Source organism: Salmo salar, chromosome ssa09 (genome assembly GCF_905237065.1).
Source record: "Salmo salar chromosome ssa09, Ssal_v3.1, whole genome shotgun sequence".
NCBI lineage: Eukaryota > Metazoa > Chordata > Actinopteri > Salmoniformes > Salmonidae > Salmo > Salmo salar.
In genome coordinates, this window is record NC_059450.1 from 124,036,070 (window position 1) to 124,051,130 (window position 15,061).

The 15,061-nt window shown below is 42.0% G+C and overlaps 2 protein-coding genes and 1 long non-coding RNA gene across 3 annotated transcripts; all 3 read left to right on the top strand.

The window, feature by feature from the left end:
• The first annotated feature begins 450 nt into the window (after positions 1 to 450).
• On the top strand, positions 451 to 9,799 carry LOC106612552 (murinoglobulin-2). The gene is given in 13 exon segments (XM_014213798.2): positions 451 to 627; positions 957 to 1,113; positions 1,620 to 1,676; positions 2,938 to 3,231; positions 3,331 to 3,544; positions 3,967 to 4,138; positions 7,750 to 7,800; positions 7,943 to 8,113; positions 8,360 to 8,593; positions 8,808 to 8,874; positions 8,958 to 9,097; positions 9,262 to 9,411; positions 9,743 to 9,799. Coding segments are annotated over 13 exon segments (1,911 nt in total). The 5' UTR covers positions 451 to 465; the 3' UTR covers positions 9,785 to 9,799.
• A 1,690-nt stretch (positions 9,800 to 11,489) lies between these two features.
• LOC106612558 (ovostatin homolog) lies at positions 11,490 to 12,508 on the top strand. The gene is made up of 4 exons (XM_014213812.2): positions 11,490 to 11,546; positions 11,727 to 11,851; positions 12,146 to 12,236; positions 12,383 to 12,508. Exons 1-4 carry the CDS (start codon positions 11,511 to 11,513, stop codon positions 12,491 to 12,493), a joined length of 363 nt encoding a protein of 120 aa, XP_014069287.2. The 5' UTR covers positions 11,490 to 11,510; the 3' UTR covers positions 12,494 to 12,508.
• Positions 12,509 to 13,963: 1,455 nt separating this feature from the next.
• Positions 13,964 to 14,689, top strand: LOC106612561 (uncharacterized). The gene is made up of 2 exons (XR_001330319.2): positions 13,964 to 14,235; positions 14,348 to 14,689. It is a non-coding gene; the product is annotated as an uncharacterized lncRNA (long non-coding RNA).
• Positions 14,690 to 15,061: the final 372 nt, after the last annotated feature.

Here is a 15,061-nt window from a genome sequence, read left to right on the forward strand (position 1 = left end):
TTTCACTGTAAGGTCTACACTTGTTGTATTCGGCGCATGTGACTAATAAAATTTGATTTGATCTAGACAAAAACATCAAGAGGACCATGACATAACGTTCTAAGAACGTCCTAAAAACATTCTTGGGGACGTCCCTGGAACAAACCTGGAACAGCAAAAAACTTGCAGTGGACCATGACTGTTTAAATTGAATTAATGTAAATGATGCATTTTAAAGTAATGTATTCTCATTGATGTATTCACATGTGAATTTCATGGGTTTTTTTCGTAACGGAACCACAGATCAAGCAACATTATGGACTAAACGGTCAAATCCTGTTGCTACAGGATAATTTTTCTATGACAATACTGGTCAAATTAAGATCCTACATTACATCTGTAGTTTCTTGTTTAGAGGTGCACTCTCATTTTGTACTGATTTTCCTGTGTGTTTGTTGGTGTGTGTATGGTCTCTGTAGTGTTTACATGGTAGCCATTCTTGCAGGCTCAGAGGCCAAGCTTTGTGCTAGTCTTCTGCAGCCCAACGAGACCCTGGTCATGACCATATCTCTGATTGCCGATGAGCAGAGCAAAATTCTTCTCCAAGAGAGTTCTGACCAAGAGTTTCACCGCTGCTTCCAGTTTCAGGTCAGCCTAGCACTGGTGGACATCCAGAACCATTCCAATAAGAGTATACAGTACTTTTTAGCTTTGTGATACATCTCTTCATTTTGCGTGCAATGCCAGGTTATTTTATGGGAAATATAAATGTGGTGGCTTACTATAACTTTTCTGGAATTCTGGCTGAAATTTGACATAAAAAAGATGACATTAACTACTAAAGAAAAATAATTTTTAAAACACACTGATGAAAGGAGAAGTGATTGAATCTTCACAACCTTGACATTGTTGCAGCACCTTCTTACCAACTAAGCCACACTGGATCATGTGTTATTGGTTCATTGTCTCCCTGACAGGCCCCTCATGTGGAGAGTGACGAAGTGCAAAACTTTAAGGTGGAGGTTCGAGGTGAAACGTTTCTGTCGACAGAGGAGAGAAAGGTCATGATCAAACCGTACAGCCCGATGACATTCGTCCAAACGGATAAACCAATCTACAACCCGGGACACACAGGTAATTTTACACAGAGCCAGTACACAGTCTGTTGGACTGGTTTGGTCTGTCATCACATGTTGCTCCTAAAGGACATTTGAAACAGGACAGTAAAGGTGCAGATAACAAAATAATCCACTGCAGGTTCACTCAGGATATGTACACTGGAGTTTGAACCAACATACCCCATGTTACAAGCTGTTCCTCTCCTGGACATTATCATTGGATATTGATAGTGTAAATATTTTCAGCAAACTTGCAGTGCAGTTTTCCTTTATCTGAATTGGGGTCTTAGTACCAACGGTGAAAAATATTATTCAGAGTAGCTGTCGAAAGTTTGTCTTGCAAAATTCTGGTAACTTTCCCGAAAATCCCAGGTTTTCCAGAAATCCCGGTTGAAAGATTCCGGGAGTCTGGAAATCCTTCAATGGGGATTTCTGGAAAACCAATTAAAGTTAGCAAAATGATGCTTCTAAAACTCTCATTGAGCGCTTGTCTTTGTCTTTTTTTTTATTGCCTTTTTACAGTGCAGTTTAGAGTGATCACCTTGGATTCCAGTTTTAGCCCTGTCAATCAGCTGGTGGGTGTTGAAATATTTGGTCTTCCTTTAGAACAGTACACTATTTCAAACAAAAAGAGATACAAGGATCAGTTGGTAGAGCATGGTGTTTGCATGCCAGCATAGTATGTGCAACGCCAGGGTTGTGGGTTCGATTCCCACGGGGGGCCAGTACAAAAACAAATGCATGAAATGAAATGTATGCATTCACTACTGTAAGTCGCTCTGGATAAGAGCGTCTGCTAAATGACTAAAATGTAAAAAAAATAAAATGTAAATGTAAATCATAATACTGTGCGATAGACATGGCAATCAGCTATTATGTAAAACTATGTACAGTGTTGTTCAACCAAATGGTTACAGTGCCCCCCTTATGGTTAAAGTGTCCGCCCTGAGAATGGAAGCTTGGGGGTTCTTATACATCGCATTAGTACTCCATGAACAATAAGGCTTCGGGAATGGGAAATGTTTTGAACAACTATTGGACAAAATCCAAATCTTTAGCTTATGTTATCTGTTTGATAAGGCTACACAAACAGTTGAGACATAGCACTCAATGCAAACATACTGTGCATGTCTGCAGAGGTAAGTAAACCTTTATCGGCTGATTTGAAGGTCCTCAAATATTTACCACAGGACATGGGGTTTTCCATTCATATAGGTCAGATTGGAATGTATGAGAATGTTTTTCCTGAGATTGAGTTAATCTACTGAATTGACATTAAAGTCCCAGTGCTACTTGTGATGTTGAAGAGACAAAGCCAATCACCTGCCTAGTTCATATAGTTGTATACATTTGCTAAATGCAGAAGACACGTTTCAGTTGAAGGCATTCAGTTGTACAACTGACTAGGTATCTCCCTTTCTGTTGATTTTTGGGAATATGAGAGTTATTCATTAAACATTAGCCAATATTTTGTCTTGCCCTTCACAGTACAACATTGTGTAACTTGAGGTAAGACCCTTATTAGTCTGTCAATTTATGATGAGTGTCACTCAATACTACAACATGATAAGACGATGACTCCACCAGCTAGGTAGGTCATCATTCATTTCCACATGGCAGTTACCAGAAGCCTCCATATCAGCTTTATGTGAACACATCTGGGCCACCTTCAGTAAGCAAACTTCAGAACGTTGCAGATAGAAATGTCATGAATAGAACTGACGTGACTCCTTATTCTACATGTCAGACAGGCATGTTTGGCCTACATAACATATTTGTATCTGAACATTCCACAAGGTTGTGCCCTGCTCAATGTGTCTCTTGTTCTATGAATAAGCAGGATGTTCATCAGAACAGGATTGGACAGTGGGTCAGTACTTCATCCAGTGGCATCATTCTGCAGCTTTCTCATTCTGCAGCTTTCGAGTAAAGATGACCACACCTGTGGAAAAGGTCACTATGGTGATGGGCCTGTCACCGAACTTGTCAGTTCCCGTCCTCCTTGGTCGTGACTGCCCAGTCTTCCACGGGTTGTGGACCAATGCGGAGAAGCATGAGAGGGGCCGACAAGATAGGAGGAGCTCACAGCACCGCATGGGCCTGGCACTTAACCTGGTTGCCCACGATAAACTCCGTGGGGGAAAAGTAAACCACACGGGCGACTAGCCGGTCTACTAGGGGAACAGGAAGCAGGATGAGGAGTCCACATGATTGCTGCGGCGGGTCTTCGAAGAGACGTCCAGTGATGAGACGTGCCACAGAATCGAGAGCCAAGGGGAAGTGGGATCCTGCCAGGCAGACGAGGATAGGAGGCAGGAGGAAAGAGAACTGCTTCGACGGATCTTCGCAGAGTCCACACCAGAGGAGTCCTGGCCGGGGTTTGGCATGGAGACCAACGACGGCGACATAGATCGCCCCCACCCCCACCCTGTCCGACAGCTACAGCAGTTTCCCTTTCCGAAGACCTTATGAGTCCGTTTGGCCCAATAGCGAGATCCGGAGGTGCAAAGGCTTATGGCCAAAGTGGCAGTTATTGATGGGAAGAGGCTACAGGATGAGGGTGAGTTACGTTTCCCATATTTTGCCATATGTAACGGCCTATTATATTGGATATGTAGGAGAAGGGAGGGGGAGTTCGAACTATTGATAGTACAGAGGTCATATCAAGACACTGTGCTGCACTTGGCCCTCTCCCATGTCTTGGGTGGACATTTAGGACGGGAGAAAACGGCTGAGAGGGTAGTCACCTGTTTCTACTGGCCGGGGGTGACCAGAGACTTAGCCAAGTATTGCAGGTCATGCAACAGGTGTCAATGTACGGCCCCCAGGGCCCATTTTCGCAATCCCCTGGTATCTCTTCCCATTATAGAAACCCCATTCGAAACTATTGCCATGGACCTAGTGGGGCCACTGCCACGGTCAGCCCGAGGACAAAATACATCCTCGTAGTAGTGGACTACGCGACCAAATATCCCAAAGCTATTCCAAAACGCACCATGGCGACGAAAGGCATAGCCAAGGAGCTGGTCATGTTTTTGCGAGTAGGATTACCCTCGACTATTTTAACAGATCAAGGCACTCCCTTTATGTCCCGGCTCATGAAAGACCTACAGTTGAAGTCGGAAGTTTACATACACTGAGCCAAATACATTTAAACTCAGTTTCTCATAATTCCTGACATTTAATCCTAGTAAAAATTCCCTGTCTTAGGGCAGTTAGGATCACCACTTTAATTTAAGAATGTGAAATGTCAGAATAATGGTAGAGAGAATAATTTATTTCAGCTTTTATTTCTTTCTTCACATTCCCAGTGGGTCAGAAGTTTACATACACACAATTAGTATTTGGTAGCATTGCCTTTAAATTGTTTCACTTGGGTCAACTGTTTCAGGTAGCCTTCCACAAGCTTCCCACAATAAGTTGGGTGAATTCTGGCCCATTCCTCCTGACAGAGCTGGTGTAACTGAGTCAGGTTTTTAGGCCTCCTTGCTCACACACGCTTTTTCAGTTCTGCCCACATTTTCTATAGGTTTGAGGTCAGGGCGTTGTGATGGCCACTCCAATACCTTGACTTTGTTGTCCTTAAGCCATTTTGCCACAACTTTGGAAGGATGCTTGGGGTCATTGTCCATTTAGAAGACCCATTTGCGACCAAGCTTTAACTTCCTGACTGATGTTTTGAGATGTTGCTTCAATATATCCACATAATTGTCCTTCCTCATGAAGCCATCTATTTTGTGAAGTGCACCAGTCCCTCCTGCAGCAAAGCACCCCCATAACATGATGCTGCCACGCCTGTGCTTCACGGTTGGGATGGTGTTCTTCGGCTTGCAAGCCTCCACCTTTTTCCTCCAAATATAACGAAGGTCATTATGGCCAACAGTTCTATTTTTGTTTCTTCAGACCAGAGGACATTTCTCCAAAAAGTACGATCTTTGTCCCCATGTGCAGTTGCAAACCGTAAGTCTGGCTTTTTTATGGCGGTTTTGGAGCAGTGGCTTCTTCCTTGCTGAGAGGCCTTTCAGGTTATGTCGATATACCAATAGTGGATATAGATAGTGGATATAGATACTTTTGTACCTGTTTCCTCCAGCATCTTCACAAGGTCCTTTGCTGTTGTTCTGGGATTGATTTGCACTTTTCACACCAAAGTACGTTCATCTCTAGGAGACAGAACGAGTCTCCTTCTTGAGCAGTATGACAGCTGCGTGGTCCCATGGTGTTTATACTTGCGTACTATTGTTTGTACAGATGAACGTAGTACCTTCAGGCGTTTGGAAATTGCTCCCAAGGATGAACCAGACTTGTGGAGGTCTACAATTTGTTTTCGGAGGTCTTGGCTGATTTCTTTTGATTTTCCCATGATGTCACGCAAAGAGGCACTGAGTTTGAAGGTAGGCCTTGAAATGCATCCACAGGTACACCTCCAATTGACTCAAATGTTGTCAATTAGCCTATCAGAAGCTTCTAAAGCCATGTCATCATTTTCTGGAATTTTCCAAGCTGTTTAAAGGCACAGTCAACTTAGTGTATGTAAACTTCTGACCCACTGGAATTGTGATACAGTGAATTATAAGTGAAATAATCTGTCTGTAAACATTTGTTGGAAAAATTAGTTGTGTTATGCACAAAGTAGATGTCCTAACCGACTTGCCAAAACTATAGTTTGTTAACAAGAAATTTGTGGAGTGGTTGAAAAACTAGTTTTAATGACTCCAACCTAAGTGTATGTAAACTTCTGACTTCAACTGTATGTAAGCTATACAGTGTATAGCAGATTAGAACGAGTGTTTATCACCCCCAGACAGACAGACTGTGCGAGAGGCTGAATAAAACCATCATGAGCATGTTAACCTGTTGAGGACAGACGTTCCGCTAGCGGAACCCCGTTCCGCCTGCGGAACCCCTAGCCAACAGCCAATGGCATCGCACGGCTCGAAATACAAAACCAACTAAAATACCACAATTCAATTTTCTCAATCAACTATTTTACACCATTTTAAAGATAAGACTTTCGTTAATCTAACCCCCATTGTCCGATTTCAAAAAGGCTTTACAGCGAAACCAAAACATTAGATTATGTTAGGAGAGTTCATAGACACAAATAATCACACAGCCATTTTCCAAGCAAGCATATATGTCACATAAACCCAAACCACAGCTAAATGCAGCACTAACCTTTGATGATCTTCATCAGATGACACTTCTAGGACATTAAGTTATACAATACATGGATGTTTTGTTCAATCAAGTTCATATTTATATCAAAGCACATTTTGCAATATTCTGAGTACATAGCTCGGCCATCACGGCTAGCTATTTTGACATCCGCCAACTTCGGGGTCACCTAAACTCAGAATTACTATTAGAAAAATTGGATTACCTTTGCTGTTCTTCGTCAGAATGCACTCCCAGGACTTCTACTTCAACAACAAATGTTGTTTTGGTTCCAAATAATCCATAGTTATATCCAAATACCTCAGTTTTGTTCGTGCGTTCAGGTCACTATCCGAAGGGTAACGCGCGAGTGTATTTCGTGACAAAAAATGTCAAAATATTCCATTACCGTACTTAGAAGCATGTCAAACGCTGTTTAAAATCCCTTTTTATGCTATTTTTCTCGTAAAATAGCGATAATATTCCAACCGGGCAACGTTGTATTCATTCAAAGACTGAAAGAAAAACATGGCGAGTTCTCGTGACCGCACATCTCCAGTCTCACTGTCCCCAGGCTGAACACTTACAAACTCTGCTCCTATACTTTGCCCAGAGACAGCAGACACCCCCATTCCACTTTCTGACGGCTTTAGAGAGCCAATGGAAGCCTTAAAAAGTGTCAAGTTACAGCACAGATGCTGTAATGTCGATAGAAATGCAACAGAAGGACAACAAATTGTCAGACAGGGCACTTCCTGTATGGAATCTTCTCAGGTTTTCGCCTGCCATATGAGTTCTGTTATACTCACAGACACCATTCAAACAGTTTTAGAAACTTTAGAGTGTTTTCTATCCAAATCTACTAATTATATGCATATTCTAGTTTCTAGTTTTTTATCCGGCCGTGAAAATACTGCCCCCTATCCCAAAGAAGTTAAATTCGAGGTGGTTCACAAGCCCGGAAAACTACACGGTAACGCGGATGAGCTTTCTCGCCGAGACCTGGTAGGTCCGGCTGGCGTGAGCCCCCCTTGGTCTGGCCTGAGCGGGGGATGTGTGAGCGATCAGCCAAATCAAGTGGCCCGACAGCGCCCTGTCCTGGAGATGGGCGGAGGTACAGCCGCTACTGATGAGCTCCCCTGAGGCCAATTGACTGATTATTGTTTGTGCTCTCTTAAAAGTCAAATGAAAACATGTTTTTTTATTGAGAGTGAATGGCATGATGTCAATATATTTAATTACATCATGAAGGCCTGTGTGTTTGACCTTCAGTGCTACATCATAATGTTATATTTTTTTTATTAATGTCTTCTTTTTTTAAATCATGTTTAAAAATATTATGTAAGCTGCACTGCATTTCAGTTTCTGCATTGTGAACTGCCATTGTGCATCATGGTGGCATGTGTTCTTGTTAAATAAACCATCCTATTTTAATTTGTTTTCCTTTAACAGGTATTACAATCAGAGGGAAAACACATAGCACTCTTCTATGTGATTGGTCGACACACCCGAAATCTAAGAACATGGATCAGTTATCGAGGGCAAGGTAAGTCCAAATCCAGTGTTATTGTTCTTTGTACTTTGTTGAATTGTGGATGCCATTTGTTCTTTGACATTTCTGTTTACTTAACTACTAATGGTAGGTAACAGTGACACATGTAGCATCACATTCCTCCTTTTTTCCTCAGATAAACATTGTTCACTTCAACAACACACCTATCTCTGACATGTTAGTCTACCTGTTGGAGAAGAAAGGCTGGTCCTCACATCGTCTCCAGAACCTAACCACAGACAGTCGTGGTATTGCCAGTTTCTCCCTCAACACAACCACTATGCCCAAAGAGGATATTAACCTCATAGTAAGTATGATTCCTTCTAGGTTTTGAAAGACTCCGAGACTCTTTATGCTCAATCCCAAATCACCCCATTGACCCTACACCCTGAGGTCTATCATGCTCTTGTGGAGATCTGAGGAGATTCCATTGGTATAATAAGCAATATGGTGAAACTTCCACCTATCCTATCAGAGGGTGAGGTGGAGCTCAAAGGGTCGATTTGGGATTGGGCCTTTAGTTATACTCTCTCTTCCCTCTGTTGATTTCCAGGTTAGCAACACACCAGCAGTGGAGAACACTAGATACAGGGTCCCCTATTTCAACAGAGGGCAACACATACTCTCACTGATCCAGCCCACCTCCCCTCACAGTAAAACATCCAGCTCTCTGGCTATTCAGAAGATGGAGAAACCACTGGCATGTGGGGAGGAAGTGTCAATCACCATCCAGTACGCTATCGTAGGGGAGACCGTCCCAAAGGGCTCCGTGGATGTCGTCTACCTGGTGAGTAGAACCAGAAACAAGTTGTGACAACCTGCAAACCCAGGGTGCGTCCGAAATGGCACCCTATTCCATAGTGCACTATTTTGACCAGGATAATTTCAGACATAGTCCCAGCCTCTCACCTTTAAAGGAAGGATGTCCCTATACAACACCAATATTCCTCATCATCTCCTTATTCCTGACTTGATGGGAAAACTGTTTTTCCCTCCTCCAGGCCTTATCCAGAGGGGCGATACTTCAGCATGGACATATGAAGGTTACTGTACAGCAGGGGAGTCCTGGTGAGGAAGTTTTATTAAGTAATTATGGACGTACTGGGAGGTGCTTGATGACAATGACAGTGTGACATGCGCTTACGCAGCAGTAACTGAGGGTGAAGTCACCTTGGCCGTGGTTCCAGAGATGGCGCCGTTGGTACAGGTCCTGGTGTACAGTTTGCTACCCAGTGAGACTGTCATCGCCTACAGCATGAACTTCCCCCCTGAGAAATGCTTCAGGCACAAGGTGTGTGTGTGCTGAGTTGGTCATATCCTCAGTGACTTCACATCACAAAGATATTGTGAATATTTTTTGGAAGGTATAAAAAGTGTCAGGTATTTCCATGCACATAAATATCATACCTTGTGTAAAGGTGTATAATGTACCCTTATGTATGTCCTGTGTGCCAGGTGTTGGTGGAGTTCTCACCCTCAAAAGCAGTCCCAGGGGAGGAGAACACCCTGCAGCTCTCGGCCCAGCCCGGCTCCCTCTGTGGCCTCAGCACTGTGGACAAGAGTGTTCACATCATGGAGCCAGGGAAGAGGCTGGATGCTGACAAGGTAATAGAGCTCACTGAAGTGAATGTCAACAGTCATACCACCATATAAACTGCTTTTGTGGTGCTGGCCACAACAACCAGCTTCAGGGGAATAAGAAGTGACTACAGCAGACTTTGAGTGGGTCTGTTCACAGTGGCCATTTGGTATGCTTTCATCTACTGGAAAGCATATCCCAATTGGTACTTTATGAGTTCATACTAGTTGTGTTCATTAGGGCATGGAAAGAAATGTGAAAATGTTTAGCAATGGAAAACAAAGTGACAAGTCTAAGTAGTCCCTGCATTCTGGTTGGTGCCCAATAAACACGACAAGGTCATTTCATGTCTCACAGATATTTGATATGCTACCAGTCAAGGAGACAACATATATTTAATACAAGCTTGAAGATTCATTAGCTTATTTACGTGTAAGACCAAGGAGATATGTAATGCCATACCCAGATCGACCACCTGAGGAGAAAAATTACCCTTATGAAGTTTTTCAGCTAACTTCTGCTTTGTTTCCTGTTAGCTTCAAGCCTCTTTTCCTCCCTTGTAAAAGCAATTCACCGTACTGTCACCAAGCATTCCTCTTCTTAGATTATGAATTGCTAAAATAGATTGTTTGAGGCTAAAGAAGCTCATATAGAGGCTACTGTTTAAGGCTACGAAGCCCATGAAACTGGCCTGTGAAAGTCTTGATGTGTTTACCAAGCTCAGAGAAGACCTTGTGTGCCTCTGCTACTCTATCATAGCCTCTCTTTCGCCCTTGTACATATTTATCTTTATCTTTTTTGTCAACGTACCTCTTCAGTGTCATTCAGTCAGTTTTTTCATTCCTTGCTGCTCCATATGAAAAAAAGAATAGTTTACTATAGAATACTACAGTACACTGTAGAATACTATACTACACACTGTAGTATCCATCGATCATATGCAGTACTTACTATAGGATGTTGTAGAATAGGGTAGTATTATCCACAAAAAGAACACTGTAGTAAATACTACAGTAATGTCCACAAAAACACAACAGTTTTTATACCACAGAATTTAATTAGCATTTACCCTGCTAATTCCCCTCCCCCATATCACATTTGTGCCACCGTTAAGTGAGAAACCTACCATATATTGTGTTCCCTACAGGTTATAATTCAGAGCTTCTGCTCTTCTCTATAACCTATCTGTTCAGACCCCAGTCCTACCGACCTATAGGTTATGGAAAATTTGCTCTTGTTGTATTTCTCCCGTAGGTTTCCTGAAAGAGAAAGCCTCCACTTTTATATGTTGTGATAATTGCGTTGTTAGCTCCATAAGCAGTTAGTTCATATGCCTTGACACTGTGATAGGCCGAGACAATAAGAAATAAATTCAACCACACCTTTGTTTGATCACAAAACTGGAGAGCAACCTCTGTCCAGTGAAGTCCACAAAGCATATTGCATGTAACAAACAGTTGAATGATCAAGCAACTTAATGTTTCTGACATTTTCGGACTAGTAAACAACTATTGATTTAGAATCAGAGTTACCGCACGCAAGTCACAAAGAAAATAGGAGCTGCCTCCACTATTCCAGCACCACATCAACATCATCAAATCACCTCTGCTTAGTCTAATACAATGACAAATCAAATATACCAAAAAGCGGTTCAGCCCAATCAACGTAAGGTAAATATTAAGGTAAATGTGATGTGGCTGTCCATTGTTCCCGATTTCTGTCTTTGTGTGTGCTCCTCGTCCCTCAGGGGGTTTCCTGCACTGGACTCAGACCTCCTCAGAGACCTCAGCCTCCCTGGCAGTGGAGATCAGCTTCTACGTTCTGCTGGCTTCCCTCAGTGCCTCCCCTCTGTCTACCACTGACCTGGGCTAGTCACTCTAGTAACTGATCAATGTAAACATCTACCCTTTCTGTAAATGGGGTATTTTCTTTCATTTTGAACTGATTTACCTGTGATTTGTTGGCATGTAGCCCTCCAGGCCCTGACTCTCTACTCCACACGGCTGTTCAGTAGAGAGGGCGCCAGCACAGTACGAGTACAGTCTCCCAGTGGGGGACAGCACCTCTTCAATGTGAACCAAAACAACAAGCTTCTTTACCAAGAGAGGGCGCTGCAGGACACAGAATGGAAGTGAAGGGCAGTGCTTGTGCCTCAGTGCATGTCAGTGAAAACACATCTCTCCTCCCAATCCAGTTGTGTATATATTACTGTGAATTTCAAACTTAAATATATTTTCTGGCTTGATTTCTAGTTTATGAAATGGTCATTCTTTTTTTATCTTATAAAATGGTTATTTTTAGGCAACCATGTCCCCCTGACTACTTCTTTCCTCTTTCCCAGGTGGCACTCCACTACAACATCCCTACTCCTACTGACAGCACAACACTCAGTATCCAGGTGAAGACAGAGGTGGACTGCAACAGCAACTCTTTGAGACCCAGAGTCACGCTGAAACTCCAGTCTCAGTAAGAATGAATGACACATTTACAGAAGCCTTCTTTCAATATGTTTATTAATGACACTCCAAAGTGTTATTATGGTGCATGTCTAACAGAATGGATTTGACCCAAATCACTTGGTTTCATTATGCCTATGTATAGATTATTTCACTTCTAATTTGTAGCTAGGCTTGGCTCAGTAACAGTAATAAAACAGATCTGGCCTTTTTATGGACAATAATTAAAGTATCCATTCATTTGATTATTACAAGCACTTGTCAAAATCTAACTTTGATGTCAGGGGCCTCTTTTCTTTCACAGATACAATGGAAAGGAGCTGACCACCAATATGATTATAGTGGATTTGAAAATGCTGTCTGGGTTTGCCCCAGACCCAGACTCTTTGGGGAGGGTAAGTTTTTTTTGATAACATATGTTTATGGTGTTACCTGTGACCTTTTCCATGTAGCTCTTTCCTCTTTCATCTGTGAACCTTTCTGAAACGGAATGTTTTTGTCCATGCAATATGAATAATCAGTGAACTGCTTGTCTTCAAAGGTGAGGAGTTCACTTCTAGTGGATTGTGTTGGTACTAAAGATGGCCATGTTTTAACGTACTTGACAGGGGTGAGACCAAAACCACCCGTCAGTTTGAAACTGTGTACATAGTACACGCAATGGAATTCATTTGAAATAATATATACAGTACCAGTCAAAGGTTTGGACACACATACTCATTCCAGGGTTTTTCTTTATTTTTTACATTCTTTACATTGTAGAATGATAGTGAAGACATCAAAACTATGAAATAACACACATGGAATAATGTGGTAACCAAAAAAGTGTTAAACAAATTTGAGATTCTTCAATGTAGCCACCCTTTGCCTTGATGACAGTTCAGAGGAGACTGTGAATCTGTCCTTTATGGTTGAATTGCTGCAAAGAAACCACTAGTAAAGGACACCAATAAGAAGAGACTTGCTTAGGCCCAGAAACACGAGCAATGGACATTAGACCGGTGGAAATCTGTCCTTTTGTCACATTGTCGTAAGGATTGGACCAAAATGCAGCGGGAATATGTATACTCATCTTCTTTTTATTTGAAGAAGGAGAAACAACTAAATACGTATACAAAAAAGAACAAAACGAAACAGTCCTGTCAGGTGCACAAACACTAAACAAGGAACAACTACCCACAAAATCCCACAGATAATCACCCCTCTTAAATAGGACCTTCAATTAGAAGCAACGAGGAGCAGCTGCTTCCAATTGAAGGTCCACCCAATAAACATCACATAGAAATAGACATACTAGAACTAACATAGAAATAGACTAACAAAGAACATAGCCCAATAAACCCCGAAACACTCTAAACAAACACCCCCTGCCACGTCCTGACCAAACTACAATAACAAATAACCCCTTATACTGGTCAGGACGTGACACCTTTGGTCTGATGAGTCCAAATTTGAGATTTTTGGTTCCAACCGCCATATCCTTGTGAGATGCAGAGTAGGTGAATGGATGATCTCTGCATGTGTGGTTCCCACCGTGAAGCATGGAGGAGGAGGTGTGATGGTAAGGGGGTGCTTTGCTTGTGACACTGTCTGATTTATTTAGAATTCAAGGCACACTTAACCAGCATGGCTACCACAGCCTTCTGCAGCGATACGGCATCCCATCTGGTTTGCACCTATTGGGGCTATCATTTGTTTTTTCAACAGGACAATGACCCAACACACCTCCAGGCTGTGTAAGGGCTATTTGACCAAGAAGGAGAGTGATGGAGTGCTGTATCAGATGACCTGGCATCCACAATCACCCGACCTCAACCCAATTGAGATGGTTTGGGATGAGTTGGACCGCAGAGTGAAGGAAAAGCAGCCAACAAGTGCTCAGCATATGTGGGAACTCCTTCAAGACTGTTGGACAAGAATTCCAGGTGAAGCCGGTTAAGAGAATGCCAAGAGTGTGCAAAACTGTCATCAAGGCAAAGGGTGGCTACTTTGAAGAATCTAAAATATAAAATATATTTTGATTTGTTTAACACTTTTTTGGTTGCTTCATGTTTTCATGTGTTATTTCGTAGTCTTGATGTCTTCACTATTATTCTACAATGTAGAATATAGTAAAAAATAAAGCATAACTCTTGAATGAGTAGGTTTGTCCAAACCTTTGACTGGTACTGTATATTTTGATGTACTTGTCGTGACATAACTCTACTCTGAAATTATTTGCGTAGAATGTCCTTCAGTCAGCAAAACTGAAATTACACTTCTGCATAGAGCGTTTAAATAATTGTGACCAATCCCTATTCCTACCTTTCAACCACACCCTGGACATCATACAGGAGCTCCCAGTACAGAATCTAAAGCCAGCGGTGGTCAAGATCTACGACTACTACCAGCCGAGTAAGTTTATATCTAACCCTCACCAAGATGTATTTTTCCCTCTTATTTTTAGTAACATTTGGTTAACTTGTGTTCATTTACAGAGACTTACCTGTCTTATGGTTTTATTCAGGTGACCAGGCAGAGACAGAATATGTCTTCCCTTGCAAGTAGGGGTTACAAGCTGCTGTCCTATTTTAAATCTAGAATTATCGGTCATCCTTTATAGCTGACCCATATACTATACATGTACTATAAATTATTTTATTTAACTGAGTCAATATTCCTTTTACCTAAATGCTGGTCAGTTTGTTAAAGCATTCATTCCTTACATGTATCTATCTATCATTGTATTTACCCCTCTGCAGATATAAGAAGAATTACATTCACAGAGGTCACACCTGCAACCCCTGAGACATATTTTAAACTCTAAAGTAAACTATGTAACTGGAATTAAAGTTTTTCATTAACTCTATTCTTGAGCATTTTTTCCAGCGTTTTGCGTGTAGGTTTTGATGGAACTCATTGCTTGCCACAGTGTGACAAGGTGTAGGCTCAGGAGAAAAGGTGAATATTGAAAGGCTATATGTAAGACAGTGGGTCTCATCCTGGGGTACTAGTACCCGTTGGGGTACCTGGCCTATCCACAGGGGGTACTTGGGAAGACTTATGAGCAGAGCAATATGTGATTGGGGGTACAGTAAACAAAAAAGGTTGAGAACCACTGTTCTAGACCACATCAAAGGGCAAAAAAAACGATCCCTTCTGAAACAAATTATCACAGCTCTCTGCATCTTAACAAATACAATGTGCTGTTAATCGGTGTTGCCAAATATACAAAGGTGTG

Coding starts and splice junctions, on each gene's coding strand:
- LOC106612558 (XM_014213812.2), top strand. CDS start 11,511: ATGGAAGTGAAGGGCAGTGCTTGTGCCTCAGTGCAT. Junction 11,547..11,726: donor GTGCTTGTGCCTCAGTGCAT/GTCAGTGAAAAC, acceptor CCTCTTTCCCAG/GTGGCACTCCACTACAACAT. Junction 12,237..12,382: donor ACCCAGACTCTTTGGGGAGG/GTAAGTTTTTTT, acceptor TTGTCTTCAAAG/GTGAGGAGTTCACTTCTAGT.